Source organism: Suricata suricatta, chromosome 10 (assembly GCF_006229205.1).
Source record: "Suricata suricatta isolate VVHF042 chromosome 10, meerkat_22Aug2017_6uvM2_HiC, whole genome shotgun sequence".
Lineage (NCBI taxonomy): Eukaryota > Metazoa > Chordata > Mammalia > Carnivora > Herpestidae > Suricata > Suricata suricatta.
Window position 1 is genome coordinate 19,545,802 of NC_043709.1, and position 19,347 is coordinate 19,565,148.

At 37.4% G+C, this 19,347-nt stretch overlaps 1 protein-coding gene across 2 annotated transcripts in view; it reads right to left on the reverse strand.

Annotated features, from left to right (window-relative positions):
• ANO4 (anoctamin 4) overlaps positions 1-19,347 on the reverse strand; it is a 229,315-nt gene that overhangs the window by 1,853 nt on the left and 208,115 nt on the right. For both annotated transcript variants that reach the window (XM_029955757.1, XM_029955756.1), the window contains 2 exons: positions 2,985-3,090; positions 1,088-1,283 (listed from right to left, as the gene is read on the reverse strand). In XM_029955757.1, the coding sequence (XP_029811617.1) occupies positions 1,092-1,283; positions 2,985-3,090 (298 nt within the window). In that variant the 3' untranslated portion in view covers positions 1,088-1,091. The remainder of the gene's footprint in view (positions 1-1,087; positions 1,284-2,984; positions 3,091-19,347) is intronic.

Sequence of the window (19,347 nt, forward strand, 5' to 3'; positions counted from 1 at the left end):
CCTCCTAGACTCTTAACACAGAAATGGGGTGACACAACTTCACTAGTTGAGCAACAAATAATAGCTCTGCAGATATTGTTTACATCTTAATATGAAAAATGAAAAACATCCTTTTCCCTCCCTATATATCTCATTTTTCTTTGGAGGCCAAACTTTGGAAAATGTTTTCAAAGTTAGTCTTCAAACAAGTGGAGGGGGATAAATGAAGGGTGAGGAAGGCAAAAGAAATGGTAAGATATTAGAGTCACAGAGTGCCAAACTGAAGCCCAGGGGTGAACTGAGTTGTCCAAGGACACACAGCCAATAATTGACTTACCTGAGAGAAGGTTTTGGGAAAACTTTCTGAGAAAGTTTATGGGAACATTATGAAACTGTCTTACAATGTTTTTAGCCTGAATCCACTTAACCTTTTGTTAGGATTGATAGGATTGGATTGCATTTAATGGGTGCCATGTGCTTAATGCTATGCTAAATAGTTGGAAGAATAAAGTTACAATCCATAAAGACTTTCCTAAAGATGCTTATAATTGTGCTGGGAAGCTTGATAACTATTGGAAAGTCATAAATTAAGAATTCAACATATAGGTCAATACATGTAGTAATGATGTGATAACCAGAGACGTTTATAAGAAGGGAGTTTCTGTAGGCTGATGAGTCTGGGCAAAACATATTAGAGGGTACGGTGTGACATGGACCAGCCTGGGCGGAAACCATAAATGGGTGATGGAGGGAGGGCCGCCTTGGGTGAGATAAAAAGGTGACTTTAATATTCCCAAAACAACATGACTCTTCTTTCTGTTTAGAGAGAACTGCCAAACTGGAGTAGAAGGCAGAGAAGAAGGTTTAGTCAGGGAACAATGAGGCTATGTCCTAAAGACCTTGACTGCCAGGCCAAGAGTAGAGAAGAGTTGCAGGAATTATGTGCAAAGCGGATTAATTGTGCAATTAAGAAATAAGCTGGTTTGAGAAGCTTCTAAGGAGTTTGACTCCTATCAGTAGAACAATGGCAAGCTTTGATTCAAGGAGTTTAAAGCACCAACTTCAACCCAAGGAGAGGTTTCAGACCATGAGCACACCTCTCACCTACCTCGTCATGGCCACTCATTGTGGTGTGCTTTTCCATTTTTCTTCCTCTCCTTTCGTTCCTTCTGGAGACGCTCTAGTTCTGCTTCATACATCATCTCTTGAATTAAGTACTTCTCTCTTCTCATTCGATCCCTTAGATCTTTTGGGAGGTCTGGGATCAGATATGAAATGAGGTGCTTTATACAAAACACAAGATGCTAAAAACATAAAGGAGAATACAAGTTAGGTCTGTTGCCCATCCTTAGCCAGAAAGGCTCTGGAAGTTGGTGCAAGAACACCTCTCACTTCAGGGAGGTGGAGCCTCTCAGGTGTCTGGAAAGTGGAATGAGGCCAAGGGAGGTGTGTGTGAGGAAAGAAGACCAAAGGGATAGGTGAGGACTGAACTTGGCCTGATGACACTTTACAGGGAATGAGAAAAAGCAACCAGAAAGAATGTGAAGAACGAGTGGTCAGAGAATGCAAAGGAGAGCCGGAAGTACATATACTGTGGAATCAGAAAAGCCAGGGTTGAATCATGGCTCTGTAGCTTTTATTACTTAAGGGCTGTCTATTTAGCTAAGAATAAGTCACTCTGAGCTTCAATTCACTCATATATAAAAAGGGCATTATTGTGAAAACTATAGGAAAATGTTACAAATACAGATTGCTAAATTTGCTTTGCAAATTTTGATTGTAAGAATTATCACTAGGCCTAAGGGATATGATCATTTCAGGAAGAAACTTTTTTTTTGTAAACTGCCACAAATTCTTTATCTGACTAATAGGTGAAACTCTAGAATCACTGTCATTTCTGTTTGTCTATACGAGGATTATCACTAAAGTGGCAGATGATGACTTAAAGTCTTCCATAATTCTAAAGTATTAAAAACTTGAAAGAGGGACTGAGTCATTGATGAGTGAATTCCCAGGGAAGAACAGCTTGTCTTTTGGTTCCCTGGAGTGAAGAAAAGAAACAATGGAAAAAGAGGTATAGGAAACTTCCAGTCTAAGCCAAAAGGCAGTCTTGGTTTTTCCTTAATCTGGCTTTAATATATATAACTGGATATCAAATTCTCATTTATAAATATAGTCATGGAAATACAAATGATTTGGGGCTTCTGGGTAGCTCAGTTGGTTAAGTGTCCCACTTTGGTTCAAGTCATGATCTCACCATTCACAAGTTCGAGCCCCACTCTGTGCTGACAACTTAGAGCCTGGAGTCTGCTTTGGATTCTGTGTCTCCCTCTCTTTTTGTCCCTACCCAGCTCATGCTAACATGCTCACTCACGCGCTCTCTCTCTCTCTCTCTCTCTCTCTCAAAAAGAAAAAGAAATGCATATGACTTTTAGCAGTAATTTTCTTAAATAATCTATTTTATTTTAGTCTTCATTTTTATTGACCTATAGGCAATTGCTAGGTAGATTCTAAGTCAATTTTGAGTCTAAGATAATGAATACTTATTTGTGTCTTGAATATAATGCCATGATGACACACAACCAGAGGCTGCCACTTGTATAATACCCCATACAATGCTATAGCTTTCCAAACTATTGTCTTTGAACACCTACATCAGAAAGAATCCTCTTGGAGGGCTTGTGAAAAGCAAATTACAGACCTGATGTATCTGAATCTCTGAGCAGTGATGATAAAACCTACAATTTTCCTAAAGCTGAGGAACAATGGCCCAAGAGTATTAGGACTAATGATTTCTGACTTCCCCATTAACAATCAACAACGAACTTTCAATTATTTCTTGAACAACTCAAGGTAAAAAATATTTTAAAAAAAGGCTACATAATATTACTATAATATTTCTGGACATATATAAACACAGTGAAAGTTCTCACAGCTGCATATACGTTATTCTTAGTTACTTCATGATGGCAAAAGTAGTAAAGGAATTGGTTAAGAGAAGATACCTCAAACACAATGATAAAAGCCAGTCGGGCTGCCAGGACGTGCCAGAACTGCAGTGTGTAGCCATAGGGCACCAGTGAGTGAGGAGGGTCCCGGTAGTCTCGGTATCTATAAATATATAGGAGAATGAAGGTTACATCCAAACTATGATTTTCCTGACTCCTGTATCTCATCCATTCTCACGATGTCGTCCTCACTCATGATAGACAGTGTAAACTTTCATTTGTCACTTTACTTGTCCATCCTTTCTCCCAGTAAAAGAATTATCTCCTCTCCTCTGGGAAATTATCCATGTGGGTTAGGCAGGGCTCACCCCCTCCCCTGATTCCAGCTCAAAAGCTGATCAGTGAGAATCCTCACCAGGACTTATGCTAGAATGGTCATTTAGCAAATCACAGAAGGTAAAAGCCTGGAGCTGCTGCTGGCTCTCTCAGACTATGTGGAGAGAGCTTGCTTGAGAATGGTCATTTGAACAACTCGGAGCCAGTAGAGAGGCATTGTCTTGTTGACCCTGCTGGAGGCTTGAGATCAGCCATTACTAATTTATTATCCCATCAACCTCCCCATTACCTGAACCAATGATTTTTTTGGCTTTCTGCCACTGGATTTCTGCCACTTGCCATGAAAGAGTCCTTCCTAATACATGCCCCAACTATAACTTTTGAATCAGCATCAAATTCCACAAATATCTGTTGAATACCTACTAGGAGCAAGGCACTGGTCCTAAGAACTTAAATCCATGTAGCTCCATTTTATCCTTGCCAATTTTATTACTATAATGACAGGTGGGAAAACAGAAAAATGACTCAAGATAATAGAGTCTTCATGTGTCTTGAGCCCAGTATTCTTTTCATTAGCCCCAGAAATGTGCAAAGATCTGGAAGTGTTAATTCTTCTAACAGTTCTGTGTGTAGACCTACCAAATTTGCCCTTGTCTCAGTAAAAACTATGATTATCCAGAGTCCTAACCTGGATAGTACCTAACCTCAATGTCAGCACTAACTTATATATGAGAATACGAGATACTCTGCAGAGGAATTATCTTTTTTTTTTAATTAAGTATAAATGACAAATGACATTTTTTTAGTTTCAGGTATAGAACATATCGATGTGTCAATTTTATACATTACTCAGTGCTCACCACAATAAGTATTGTCACCATCTGTCATCATACAACATTATTAAATATTGACTATATTCCCTGTGCTGTACTTTTTACAAGATTTATGTATTTTTTTTGAAATGTTATTTTATTTTTTTTTACTTTATAAAGTTTCATATTTTTTTAACATATGCAATTATTTTCCATCATTTACAATACAGTAGTTACAATGACACTCCAAACAGAAAAGCAAAGTAAAAAATCAAAACACCAACAACTTCTGTTTCATGTAATTAGATTTATACAGAAATTAGAAGGTTAAGTAACAACTAGTTAATCACCTAATTTCACAGCTATCTGAAGGATTTATGTATTTTATAAGTAGAAGTCTGTATCTCTTAATCATTATCTATTTAGCATATCCCCCTACTCAGCTCCCCTCTGACAATCAGCAGTTTGTGTTTGAGTCTGGTTTTTTGTTCATTTGTTTTTCTTTTTAGATTCCACATATAAGTGAAATCCTATATTTATCTTTTTCTGATTTATTTCACCTAGCATAATACCCTCTAGGTCCATTTATATTGCCACAAATGGCAAGGTCTTATTCTTTTCTGTGGCTAATATTCCGTCATACACCTATAAACTACCTCTTCTTTAACCCTTTATCTATCAGTGTCTGGTTGGGTTGCTTCCATACCTTAGCTATAGTGAATAATGCTTCAATAAACATAGGGGTACATGTATTTTGTCAAATTTGTGTTTTTATTTTCTTTAGGAAAATAGACAGGAGTAAAATTATTGAATTACATATATAATTTTTTAGAGACCTCCATAATGTTTTCCCCAGTGATTGTTCCAATTTACATTCCCACTAACAGTGCATGCAGATTCTTTCTCCACATCCTCTGCCAACACTTGTTTCTTTCTTTTTTTTTTTTTTTTGATTCTAGCCATTCTGGCTGGTGTGAGGTGATATCTCATTGTGGTTTTGTATTTCCCTGATGACTAGTAATGTTGAGCACGTTTTAATGTGTCTCTTGGCCACTGGTGTGTCTTCTTTGGGAAAATGTCTACTTAGGAACTCTGCTTACTTTTTAATCTGATTGTTTTCTAGTATTGAGTTATACAAGTTCTTTACATATTTTGGATATTAACCCCTTATCCACTCCCATTTACTAGGCTGCCTTTTGGTTTTGTTGATTTCCTTTGCTGTGCAAAAGCTTTTTATTTTGGTGTAGTCCCACTACTTTATTTTTGCTTTTGTTTCCCTTGCTTAAGGGAATATTGCTTAAGCAATATTTTGTAAAATTTGTAAATATTAGTAAATATTTTGCTCTTACTGATGTCCAAGAGAATACTGCCCATGTTTTCCTCTAGGATTTTTATAGTTTTCAGTCTTACATTTAGGTCTTCAAACCATTCTGAGTTTATTTTTGTGTATGGTGTAAGAAAGTGGTCCAGGGTAACTGGGTGGCTCAGTTGGTTGAGTGTCCAGCTCTTGATTTCAGCTCAGGTCATGATCCCATTGTAGTGGGATCAAGCCCTGCATCAGGGGCTTAAGATATTTTCTCTCTCTCTCTCTCTCTCTCTCTCTCTCTCTCTCTCTCTCTCTCTCCCCCCCCCCGCTACTGTCCCCTTTCCCCCCTTGCACTCTCTCTAAAACAAAAACAAAACACAAAAATGGTGGTCTAGTTTCATTCTTTGCATGTAGCTGTCCAATTTTCCCAACACCATTTGTTGAAAGGACTACCTTTTCTCCATTGTATATCTTGCCTCCTTTTTCATAGATTTGCCATATAGGTGTGGGTTTATTTCTGGGCTGTCTATCCTGTTCCATTGATCTGTGTGTCTATTTCTGTTCTATGCAGAATATCTTTGAAAAGTATCAAAGACTACAAAAATGAGCTCTCACTATTATGACAATCATCATATTATCATTAGTGTCTATGGCATATAATATTAATGTCTTACAATTTTTTTGTCAGTAAAATTGTTTATGATGAGTATCTGGTGCTGAAATTAAGAATGAATCTATTAGTGCCTTCAAGCTATTGGTTCTCTCTGTAGTGATGAGGATTACTAATTATCTAAAACACATTTTTTTCTAATATATGATTACATAAATGGCTTCTGTCAAAGGTCCAACTTATTAAGGACTAAAAGTTTGCATGGACTAATCTTTAACATTTGCAGAGCACAACTAGTCAAGAATGAGGAATTGTGTTTTCTGCAGTTAACAAATGTGATTCCTATGTTTGTCTTTAGCTACATATATTTCATATATAATCTAAGTAAATAGTCTAGAACAAAAATGGCAGTATGCTTTTTATACATATGGTTGATTATTAGACAAAAGTAGATTTATAAAAGGAGGGAAACAGAATTGTTTAAAGAGTCACCCTCATTAACTCCTTTACTTTTTTCACAACAGCATTCATTAAAACAGAAAATTCTTTTCAGAGCCCACTGTTCCCCTTCCTATTTATGCCTCTGCTCTGCTCTTATCTTGGGTCCTTCATTGTGACTGCTCCATCTCCTAGCTTCTCAGACCTTGTTCAACTTCCCAAGAATTTTAAGGGGCACCTGGGTGGCTCAGTCGGTTAAGCCTCCGACTTTGGCTCAGGTCAGATCTCACGTTTGTGGGTTCGAGCCCTGCATTGGGCTCTGTGCTGACAGCTATCTCAGAGCCTGGAGCCTGCTTCCGGTTCTGTGTCTCCTTCTCTCTCTGCCCCTCCCCCTCTCATGCTCTGTCTCTGTATCAAAAATAAATAAAACACTTAAAAAAACTAAAAAAAAAAAAAAAGAATTTTAATAAATCTCTTCCTCCCCAGATCCCTTCTAAATTCACTGGATGGGAAATTATGGTTTTCCCTTAACTATTCCCAAAGCCATAATAGAGATGTATCATTCTTAAATTTCTGCTACAAATTTGGTAGCAAATAAATGAATTCATTTATACATCAAATATAACCATTCATTAAATATATACACGAAACTAGAAAGATGAAATACTTAAGACATTATCAGGAATTTATAGCTTACCCTCTGTGCTCCTCCTTTTCCTCATCCCCTTGCTCTCCTTATCCTGAACTTTATTCTTACCATTAACAAATGTTTCTATGTGTATTGATTTTTCAGAGTATTACACTGTTTAGTTTTGGTTTTGAATTTTTTAGAAAGGCTTATTACTGTATGCAGTCTTCTGAGGCTTTTTCCTTTTTGTTACCATGCTACAAAGGTTCATCCATGCTGTTGCCAATTTATTTCCATTTACTATAAGACAGAATATATTGTGGATGTTTTACATAGTGCATGTGTGTATACACACACACACACACACACACACACACACACACACATATACTCTCACAGGTTGGTCATTTCTTTATTTTCTTTCAACTTGTCAAACCATGTACGGTCTGGAAAAAAACCTCAAGTTTATCCAGGTTGGATAAAACTACTTCCTTATTACATTCTGGGTTTCACCTTTTATTTATTGTTAAAAATTATTTTTTTCCTGTAATGAGAACTTTTAAGATCTACTCTTTTAGCAAATTTATGAAATACAGTATTAACTATATATAGTCAAATATTATGCTGTGTATTACACCTCAATACTTATTTTATAACTGGAAGTTTGTTGTCTTTTGACTTATGTTCACAAATTTTGATTTTGGCAGTTACCAATATGGTATGAGTTTGAGTTTTTTATTTTGTTTTGATTTTATATATGAGATCATACAGTATTTGTTTTTCCTTATCTGACTTTTTCATTTAGCATAATGTCCTTAGGGTCTATCCATGGTTTCATAAAAAGCATGATTTCCTTCTATTTTATGGCTGAAAAATATTTGTATATATGTATATCACATTTTCTTTACTCATTCATCCATGAATAGGCAGGTAGGTGATTTCTGCTATTGGGTATTGTCTGGGCTATGCTACAATAAACATGAAGGTAGAGATAGATATCTTCTTGAATTAGTGTTTGGATAATACTTAAAAGTAGAACTGCTGGATCATATGAATTTCTATTTTTTGTTTTTTGAGGAACCACCATACTATCTCCATAGTAGCTGCACCAATTTACATTCTCACTCACCCAGTGCACAAGGGTTCTTTTTTCTATGCATGCATTCCAAAACTTGCTATTTCTTATTTGAAGGGCTATTAATTTTTTTATTAATAGTTTATTACCAAATTGGTTTTCATATAACATCCAGTGCTCTTCCCCACAAGTGCCCCTCTCCATGAGCATCACCCCCCTTTCATTTCCCCCTTCCCTCTTCAGCCCTCATTTTGTTCTCAGGCTTCAAAGGTCTCTCATAATTTGCCTCACTCCCTCTCCCCAACTCTCCCCCCAACTTTCCCCTTCCCATGGTCTCCTATTAGGTTTCTCCTGTTAGACCTATAAGACACAACATATGGTATCTGTCCTATGCCTGACTTATTTCGCTTAGCATGACTCCCTCTAGGTCCATCCATTTTGCTACAAATGGCCAGATTGCATTCCTTCTCATTGCCATGTAGTTCCAATGTATATATATACCACATCTTCTTGATCCATTCATCAGTTGATGGACATTTAGGCTTTTTCCATGATTTGGCTATTGTTGACAGTGCTGCTATGAACATGGGGGTACATGTGTCCCTATGCATCAGCACTTCTGTATCCCTTGGGTATATCCCTAGCAGTACTATTGCTGGGTCATAGAGGAGTTCTATTGATAGTTTTTTGAAGAACCTCCACGCTGTTTTCCAGAGCGGCTGTACCAGTTTACATCCCACCAACAGTGTAGGAGGGTGCCTGTCTCTCCACACCCTCGCCAGCATCTCTAGTCTCTTGATTTGTTCATTTTAGCCACTCTGACCGGTGTGAGGTAGTATCTCAGTGTGGTTTTGATTTGTATTTTCCTGATGATGAATGATGCTGAGCATCATTTCATGTATCTGTTGGCCATCTGGATGTCCTCTTTGGAGAAGTGTCTGTTCATGTCTTCTGTCCATTTCTTCACTAGATCATTAGTTTTTCAGGTGTGGAGTTTGGTGAGTTCCTTATAGATTTTGGATACTAGCCCTTTATCTGATATGCCATTTGCCACTATCTTTTCCCATTCTGTTGGTTGCCTATTAGTCTTTTTTTATTATTTCCTTTGCAGTGCAGACGCTTTTTATCTTGATGAGGTCCCAAGAGTTCAGTTTTGTTCTTGATTCCCATGCCTTTGGGAATGTGTCGAGTAAGGAATTGCTGCGATTGAGTTTAAGGAGCCTATTACCTGCTTTCTCCTCTAGGATTTTGATGGTTTCCTGTCTCACATTCAGGTCCTTCATCCATTTTGAGTTTATTTTTGTGTATGGTGGAAGAAAGTGGTCTAATTTCATTCTTCTACATGTTGCTGTCCAGTATTCCCAGCATTATCTGTTTAAAAAAAATTCTTTTTTCCATTGGATACTCTTTCCTGCTTTGTCAAAGATTAATTGGCCATACACTCGTGGGCCCAGTTCTGGGCATTCTATTCTATTCCATTGGACTATGTGTCTGTTTTTGTGCCAATACCATACTGTCTTGATGATGACAGCTTTGTAGTAGAGGCTAACGTCTGGGATTGTGGTGCCTCCTGTTTTGGTTTTCTTCTTCAATATTACTTTGGATATTCGGGGTTTTTTTTTTGTGGTTCCATATGAATTTTAAGATAGTTTGTTCTAGCTTTGAGAAGAATGTCGGTGCAACTTTGATGGGGATTGCATTAAATTTGTAAGTTACTTTGGGTAATAATGACATTTTAACAATGGTTATTCTTCCGATCCATGAGCACGGAATGTTTTTCCATTTCTTTGTATCTTCTTCAATTTCATTCACAAGCTTTCTATAGTTTTCATCATACAGGTCTTTTATATCTTTGGTTAGGTTTATTCCTAGGTATTTTATGGTTTTTCGTGCAATTGTGAATAGGATTAGTTTCTTGATTTCTCTTTTTGCTGCTTCATTTTTGGTGCATAAAAATGTAACCGATGTCTGTACGTTAATTTTGTACCCTTCAACTTTGCTGAATTCATAGACTCCACCAGAAGCCTTCTAGAACTGATCAGGTTTTCCATGTAGAGTATCATGTCATCTGCGAAAAGTGAAAGTTTGACTTCTTTGCCAATTCTGATGCCTTTTATTTCCTTTTGTTGTCTGCTGATGCTAGGACTTCCAGCACTATGTTAAACAACAGTGGTGAGAGTGGACATCCCTGTCATGTTCCTGATCTCAGGATGATATTAGCTGTGGGCTTTTCATCAATTGCTTTTATAATGTTTAAGTAAGTTCCTTCTATCCTGACTTTCTCGAAGGGTTTTTATTAAGAAGCGATGTTGTATTTTGTCAAATACTTTTTCTGCATCTATCGACAGGATCATATGGTTTTTATCTTTTCTTTTGTTAATGTGATGAATCACATTGATGGATTTGAGAATACTGAACCAGCCCTGTAACTCAAGAATGAATCCCACTTGATCATGGTGGATAATTCTTTTTATATGCTGTTGAAGTCGATTTGGAATATCTTGTTGAGTATTTTTGCATCTGTATCCATTAAGGATATTGGTCTGTAGTTCTCTTTTTTGTTGGGTCTCTTTCTTGGTTTGGGAATCAAAGTGATGCTGGCTTCGCAGAATGAGGCCAGAAGTTTTCCTTCTATTTCTATTTTTTGGAATAGCTTGAGAAGAATGGGTATTAACTCTGCTTTAAATGTCTGGTAGAATTCCCCAGGGAAGCCATCTGGCCCCAGATCTTATTCATTGGGAGATTTTTGATAACTGATTTGATTTCTTCACTGGTTATGGGTCAGTTCAGGTTTTCTATCTCTTCTCGTTTGAATTTTGGTAGTGCATGCGTGTTTAGGAATTTGTCCATTTCTTCTAGGTTGTCCAGTTTATTGGCATATAATTTTTCATAGTAATCTCTGATGATTGCTTGTATTTCTGCGGGATAAGTCGTAATAGATCCATTTCATTCATGATTTTGTCTGTTTGGGGGGTTCTCTCTTTTCTTAGGAGCCTAGCTAGAGATTTATCAATTAAGTTTATTTTCTCAAAAAACTGGCTCTTGGTTTCATTAGTTTTTTTTCAACTGCTTTTTTGGATTCTGTGTTGTTTATTTCTGCCCTGATCATCATTATTTCTCTTCTTCTTCTGGGTTTGAGGTGCTCTTGCTGCTCTCTTTCTAGTTTCTTTAGGTGCTCTGTTAGATTTTGAGTTTGTGTTTTTTCTAGTTTGGTGCAATAGGCCTGGATTGCAATAAACTTTCTCGTAGGACTGCCTTTGCTGTGTCCCACTGAGTTTGGATTGTATTTTCATTTTCATTTGTTTCCACATATTTTTAAATTTCTTCTCGAATTGCCGGATTGGCTCAATTGTTTTTTTGTAGGGTGGGTTTTAACCTCCACATTTTTGGAAGTTTTTCATACTTTTTACTGTGGTTGATTTCAAGTTTCATAGCGTTGTGATCTGAAAGTGTGCATGGTATGATCTGAATTCATTTGGATTTATGGAGGGCTGTTTTATGCCCCAGTATGTGATCTATCTTGGAGAATGTGTCATGTGCACTGGAGAAGAAAGTGAATTCCCTAGATTCAGGATGTAGAGTTCTAAATATATTTATTAATTCCATCTGTTCTAGTGTGTCATTCAGGTCCATTGTTTCTTTAGTGATTTTCTGTCTGGTTGACCTATCCATTGTTATAAGTGGAGTGTTAAAGTCCCCTGCAACTAGCACATTCTTATCGATGAGATTGTTTCTGTTTGCAATTAGTTGTTTTATATATTTAGGTGCTCCCGAATTCAGCGCATAGATGTTTATAATTGTTAGCTCTTCCTGATGGAGAGACCCTGTAATTATTATATAATGTCCTTCTTCATCTTTTGTTACTGCCTTTAAAGTCCAGTTTATCCGATATAAGAATGGCTACTCCAGCTTTCTTTTGGCATCCAGTCACATGGTAGATATTTCTCTATCCCTTTACTTTCAATCTGAAGGTGTCTTCAGGTCTAGGGTGAGTCTCTTGTAGACAGCAGATAGATGGGTTTTGATTTTTTATCCATTCTGCTACTCTGCGCCGTTTGATTGGAGCATTCAGTCCATTTACATTCAGTGTTATATTGAAAAATGTGGGTTTAGATTCTTTGTGTTCTCTGTAGAGTTCATGTTTGTATTGATGTCTCTGGTGTCTTATATCCCTTGCAGCATTTCCCTCATAGAGTCCCCCTTAGGATTTCTTGTATTGCTGGTTTAGTGGTGATGAATTCTTTCAATTTTTATTTGGGAACACCTTTATCTCTCCTATTTTGAATGATGGGCCCGTTGGATAAAGGATTCTTGGTTGCATATTTTTCCTGTTCATCACATTGAAGATTTCCTGCCATTCCTTTCTGGCCTGCCAAGTTTTGGTAGATAGGTCTGTAACTACTCTGATAGGTTTCCCTTTGTATATTAGGGCCCTTTTATCCCTAGCTGCTTTCAGAATTCTCTTTTTATCCTTATATTTTGCCAGTTTCACTATGATATGTCATGCTGAAGGTCGGTTCAGGTTACGTCTTAGGGGAGTTTGATATGCCTCTTGAATTTCAATGTCTTTCTCTTTCCCCAGAATGGAGAAATTTTCATCTAAAATTTGATCAAGCACCGCTTCAGGACCTTTTTCTCTTTCTTTGTCTTCAGGAACTCCTATGATACCGATATTATTCCATTTGATTGTATCACTCAGGTCTCGAATTCCACTTTTGTGCTCCTGTATCAATTTCTCTTTTTCTCGGCTTCCTCTTTTGCAATAACTGTGTCTTCTAATTCACCTATTCTCTTCTCTGCTTCTTCAATCCGTGTATTGACAGCCTCCATTTTATTATGCACCTCATTTATAGTCTTTTGAAGGTCCCTAGTCTGTGTATCAATAGCTTCTCTGTGGTTTTTTCAAGCCCAGCAATTAATTTTATGACAACTGTCCTAAATTCTTGTTCAGTTATGTTGTTTATGTCTGTTTTAAGCAGTTCTGTGGCTATGATTTCTTCCTGGAATTTCTTTAGAGGAGAGTTCTTCCGTTTCATCATTTTGGCTAGCTTTCGGTCTCTTGTCAGTTTTGAAAGCTCGTTCTGCACTGTGCGCCCGTTAGTATTGCTCTATTAAATGAGTCTCTTTGTCCAGGGCCTGTTGCTTCAGGAGATGTTCTTTTAAAGGTGTGTCTTGGTTTCTCTTGTTATGCCTGTAATTAATATATTTCCTTACTCAGTGATATTTGGGACTTTCCACTATGTGTGCTTTGACTTGTTTCTTGCGGTATCCCTGAAAAGGAAAACAGACAGACAAACATACAGGGAACACAAGCATGCAAATGCACTAACAGATCCGGTAAACAAGCAAACCAAATGGGAAAGGAAAGAGAGGACAGGAAAGGAGGGGGGAAAAAAAGCCAGGGGGACAGAGACAGCCAACAATAAAGGACAGTCTGAGAGCATAAAACCTGCAGAGGGGAGAGATAAGATGAGAGAAGGGAAAAAAATATCTGGATGGTAAGAGTTGGTCTAATCACAGCAGTGCATAAATGTTGGTTTTTCCCAGACCCCAGGGGGGAAAGGGAGGAAAGGAGGAAATAGGAAAAGTGAACAGAGAAAACAAGGGAAAAATTATAAAGATTAAAAAGTAAAAATAATAAGAAAAGAAAAAAGTAAAAATAGTAAGAAAAGAAGAATCCAGCTCTCCAGCGCAGATGGGCATGTTTCGATGTAGGTAGTTCGGCTCTCAGGGGCTGGTCTCTGAGGCCCCGCCTTAGTGGATGCGGCACAAGAATGGCAGCCTCAGACCATGCGTTGCCAGCCACTCTCGAGTCCAACCTCCCCATGCCACGGATGGGTTAAATGTTTTGGTTTTCTAAGTTCTGTCAGGTTTCTAAATCCTAGTCTACACACTTTAATGCTTCCACCACGGTTAAAAATGATCTCCAGTAGTTGGGCAGCTTTCTGGCCAGGATTGAGCAGGGGAATTGGAGAGCTAGCCCTTCTCTGGCTCCACCTGAAGTTGGCGGGCTGCCGAGCCCACGGGAGAACAAGCCTGCTGTGGGGGACGAGTTTCTTTCCCCGCACCCAGTGGTTACACATGAATGTTTGTTTCTCCACCACAGGCTGAGGTCTCCCCTCTCCAGCAATCACACTATGGGCGTTTCAGCCTTGCCTTCTCTTCTCCTCAGCTCGGCACCACACTGCATGGCCATCCCACTCAGCATCCTGCACGGTGGGTTCACGCCCTGCCCTCCAAGGTTCTGTGCCACCCGGCATGGCTGCCCCGCTGGTGCGCGTGGCCCTGCACAGTGCTGTGCGCCTCTGGACACACAGCTGTCTGCGGCCGGGACCAAAGTTTCTGGGTACTCTCTTTCCGGGCTCCGCTTTGAGCTGGTGTTCCCTCCCCCAAAGTCTCTGTTCCCAGTTCTCACTCACTCAGGCATCCATGAAGCTGTTATCTATAAGGGGTCTGTGCACGCACTTCCGTTCTTGGCAATCAGAATACTGTGGCTTTTAATTCTTCTCAATTTGATGGTTGCGGGAATGCGGAGGCAACAGTGTTCCCTACTTCTCTGCCATCTTGCCCCCTTTTTTGAAGGGCTATTATTAAAAAGACAACTGTGAAGTGCAATCTCACTGTGGTTTTCATTTGCATTTCCCTGGTGATCAGTGATGTTGACCAGCTTTTCATGTACCTTTTGGCCAGTTGTATGTCTTCTTCAGAAAAATATCTATTATGTCCTCTTCCCATTTTTAAATTGAATTGTTCATTTTTTCCATTGTATGTGTGTGTTCTTTGTATATTTTGGATACTAACCCCTTATCAGATATGATTGGCAGAAGTTTTTTTTTTTCCCCATTAAATAGGTTGTCAATTCAATGTTGTTGATTTCCTTTGCTATGAAGAAGCTTTCTGTTTGATTTATTCCCACGTGTTTATTTTTGCTTTTGTTGCCTTTACTTTTGATGTCAGATTCATCACCACAACCAATGTCAAATAGCTTAATGCCTATGTTTTCTTTTAAGAGTTATATGGTTTCAGGTCTTATGTTCAAAGCTTTAATCTATTTTCAGTTAAGTTTTGTGTATGATGTAAGATGGTGGCCCAGTTTCTTTTTTCTACATAGGGCTGTCCAGTTTTCTCAACACCATTTATTGAAGAGACTGTCCTTTCTCCATTGTATATTCTTGTTTCTGTTAGAAGTTAATTATGCATGGGCTTATTTCTGGGTTCTCTATTGATCTATATGTATCTGCTTTATGACAATATCATACTGTTTTGATTACTACAGCTTTATAACATAGTTTGAAATCAGGAAAAAGACGCCTCATTTTTGTTTTTCTTTCTCAAGATTGCTTTGGATATTTGAGGTCTTTTGTGGTCCTATGCAAGTTTTAGGATTGTTTTTTTTCTATTTCTGTGAAAAATGCCATTAGAATTTTGATAGGGATTGCACTGAATCTATAGATTAATTTGGGTAGTATAGATATGTTAATTAAAAAATATTTTTACATTTAAATTCAAGTTATTTAATATACAGTGTAGTCTTGGCTTTAGTAGAACCCAGTGCTCATCCCAACAAATGCCCACCCATTTAACCTATCCCCAACCACCTCCCTTCCAGCAACCCTCTGTTTGTTCTCTGTATTTAAGAGTCTTTTAGGAGCACATGGGTGACTTCAACTCTGGTTATGATCTCGTGGTCCATGAGTTTGAGCCCACATTGGGCTCTGTGCTGACAGCTCAGAGCTTGGAGCTGGTTTCAGATTCTGTGTCTCCCTTTCTCTCTCTGTCCCTCCTTGGCTCACACCTGTCTCTCAAAAATATATAAATGTTAAAAAAAAATAAAGTCTTTTATGGTTTGCCTCCCTCTCTGTTTATATCTTATTTTTCCTTCTCTTCCCCTATATTTGTCTGCTGTGTGTCTGCTGTTTCTCAAATTCCATATACATGTGAAACCATGATATGTGTTTCTCTAATTTATTTTGCTTAGCTTAATACACTCTAGATCCATCCTTGTTGTTACAAATGGCAAGATGCCATTCTTTTTCATTGCCGAGTAGCAATCCAGTGTGTATGTGTGTTTGTATATCTTTATTCATTTGTTGACAGACATTTGAACTCTCTCCGTAATCTGACTATTGTTGATAGTACTGCTATAAATATGAGGGTACATGTGCCCCTTCAAATCAGCATTTTTGTATGCCTTAGATCAATATCTAGTAGTGCAACTGAAAAGATACTCAACAACACTGATTGTGAGGGAAAAAGAAATCAAAACCACAACGAGATACCACTTCACATTTGTCAGAATGGCAAAAAATAACCACTCAGGAAACAACAGATGTTGGTGAATATGTGGAGGAAGGGGAACCCTTTTGGAATATTGGTGGGAATGCAAACAGTGCAGCCACACAGTATGGAGTTTCCTCAAAAAAATTAAAAATAGAGCTACCCTAAAATTGCTTCTACCCCATGAGCACAGACTATCTTGCCAATTGTTTGTATCCTCTATTTCTTTCATCACTGTCTTGTGGTTTTTAGTGTACAGTAGGTATTTCACCTCCTTGGTCAAATTTATTCCTAGATATTTTATTCTTTTTGATGAAGTTGTGAGTAGAATTCTTTTCATCTCTCTCATAGTTTGTTATTAGTGTCTAGAAACACAACTGATTTCTGTATACTGATTTTGTTTCCTACAAATTAATGTTTATTAGTTCTAGCAGATTTCTGCTGGACTCTTAGGGTTGTCTATATGCAATATGTCATCTGCAAATAATGATAATTTTACCTCATTTCCCATTTGGATGCATTTTACATCTTTTTCTCATCTAACTGCTCTAGTTAGGATTTCCAATACTATGTTGGATAAAAGTGGCTAGACTGGGCATCTTTGTAGTGTTCTTGATTTTAGAGGAAAAGCTGTTAGCTTTTTACCACTGAGTATGACATAGCCACGGGCTTGTCATATACAGTTTTTATTATTATCTTGAGGTATGGTTCTTTGATACTTAAGTGTTGAGACTTGTTATTATGAAAAGATGTTGAATTGTGTCAAATAATCCATTTGTTGATCATATCATTTTTATATTTTATTTTGTTAATGTGGCATATCACATTGGTGGATGTGGAATCACCATCCTTGCATTCCTGGAATAAATCTCATTTGATTATGGTGTATGGTCCTTCTTACGTATTGTTGAATTCGGTTTACTAATATTTTATTGAAGAATTTTACAGTTATATTCATCGAGGACATTATCCTGTAATTTCTTTTCTTGTGCTCTCCTTGTCTAGTTTTGGAATTTGGGTAATGCCAGCCATGTAAAATGAGTTTGGAGGAGATTATTCTTCTTCTATTGTTCAGAAGATTTTGAAAAGAATCGGTATTAATTCTTTGTGTGGTAGGTCTCACCAGTGAAGCTTTCTGGTCCTGGACTTTTGTTTGTTGGGAGGTTTTTGTTTACTGATTCAATCTTTTTACTAGTAATTGGTGTGTTCCAATTCCTGTTTCTTCCCGATTTGGTCTTGGTAGTTTGTATGTATGTATCAATTTCTTCTAGGTTGTCAAATTGCGCTGTATAATTGTTCACTGGTCTCTTATGAGCCTTTGTTCTGTGGTGTCAGTTATAATGTATCCTCTTGCATTTTTCATTCTAATCTTTTCTTCTTGGTGAATCTAGCTAAAGGTTTGTCAATGCTGTCAACTTATTTATAATCTTCAAAAAACCATCTCCTGGTTTCATTAATCTTTTCTATTTGTTTTTAGTTTCATTTCTTTGTTACTTTTTTCTTTCTACTAACTTTGCCCTTCATTTGTGCTGCTGATTCTTCTTTCTTCTTCTTTAGTTCCTTGAGGTATAAACTTAGGTTGAGGTTTTTCTTGTTACTTGAGGTAGGCTTCTTCTATGAACTTCCCTCTTAGGATGGTTTTTGCTGCATCCCATATGTTTTGGTATGCCGTATTTCTTTTTACAAATGTCTCAAGCTGTGTCTGATACTCCTTTGACTTCTTTGACTCATTAGATGTTTGGTAGCATGTTTAGTCTCCACATATTTGTGATTTTTCCCCAGTTGTATTCTTGTAATTTCTCATTTCATACCATTGGGGTCAGAAAAGATGCTTGATGTGATTTTAATCTTAAATTTATGAAGATGTGTTTTGTGATATAAGATGATCTATCCTGGAAAATGTTTCATGTGCACTCAAAAAGTGTGTATTCGGTTGCTTTTGGATGCAAAGTTGTGTATATATTTGTAACATGCTGTCTGGGTCAATATTATCTTATTGATTTCTCCGTTGATGTAAGTGAGGTATTAAAATTCCCTACTATTGGCAAATTGTTATACATTTCTATCTTAGGTCTATTAATATTTGCTTTATATATTAGGTGCCTCTTTGTTGGGTATGTTGGGGGAAATGTATCTTCTTTATTGTTATGTAATGATCTTCTTTTGAAAGTCTATCTTTAGAACAGAAAATATATCCCAACTTTCTTTGTTTTTATTTGCATGTGATATATTTTTCCCTCCCTTCACATTGTCTGTGTCCTTACATCAGAAGTGAGGCAGCAAATAGATAGGTCTTGCCTTTTTATCCATTCAGCCACTCTATGGCTTTGATTGAAGAATTTATTTAATTTATGTTGAAAGTAGTTACTGATAGGCATGTACTTATTGCCATTTGTTAATTATTTTCTGGCTTTCTTTTAGTTACTTTCTGTTCATTTCTTGCTCTCTCCCTTTATGATCTAATGGCTTTCCTTGGTGGTATGCTTAGATTCTTTTCTCTTTCTCTTTTGTGTATCTACTCTACGTTTTTGCTTTATGGTTACCACAAGGTTTACATATAACAACAGTCTATTTTAAGTAATTATTAAAATATCACATTCTAAAGCTCTACATTTCTGTTCTCCGCCCCCCAACATTTTGTTTTTGATGTCACAATTTCTATATTTTGTGTATCTCTTAGCTAATTATTGTAGTTATAATTATTTTTACTACTTCTGTCTTTTAATCTCATATTAGCTTTATAAGTGATCATTCCTCGCCTTTTCTATATACTTACACGAGACTTATACTTTCAGCTGTTTCCTTGTTACTAATTGGCACCCCTTCATCTCAACTTAAGTCCTTTTAACATTTCTTGTTAGGCTGGTCTAGTGGTGATGAACTCCTTTCTCTCTTGCTAGCCTGGAAAAATTGTTCTGCCCAGCAACAACGTCCTTCA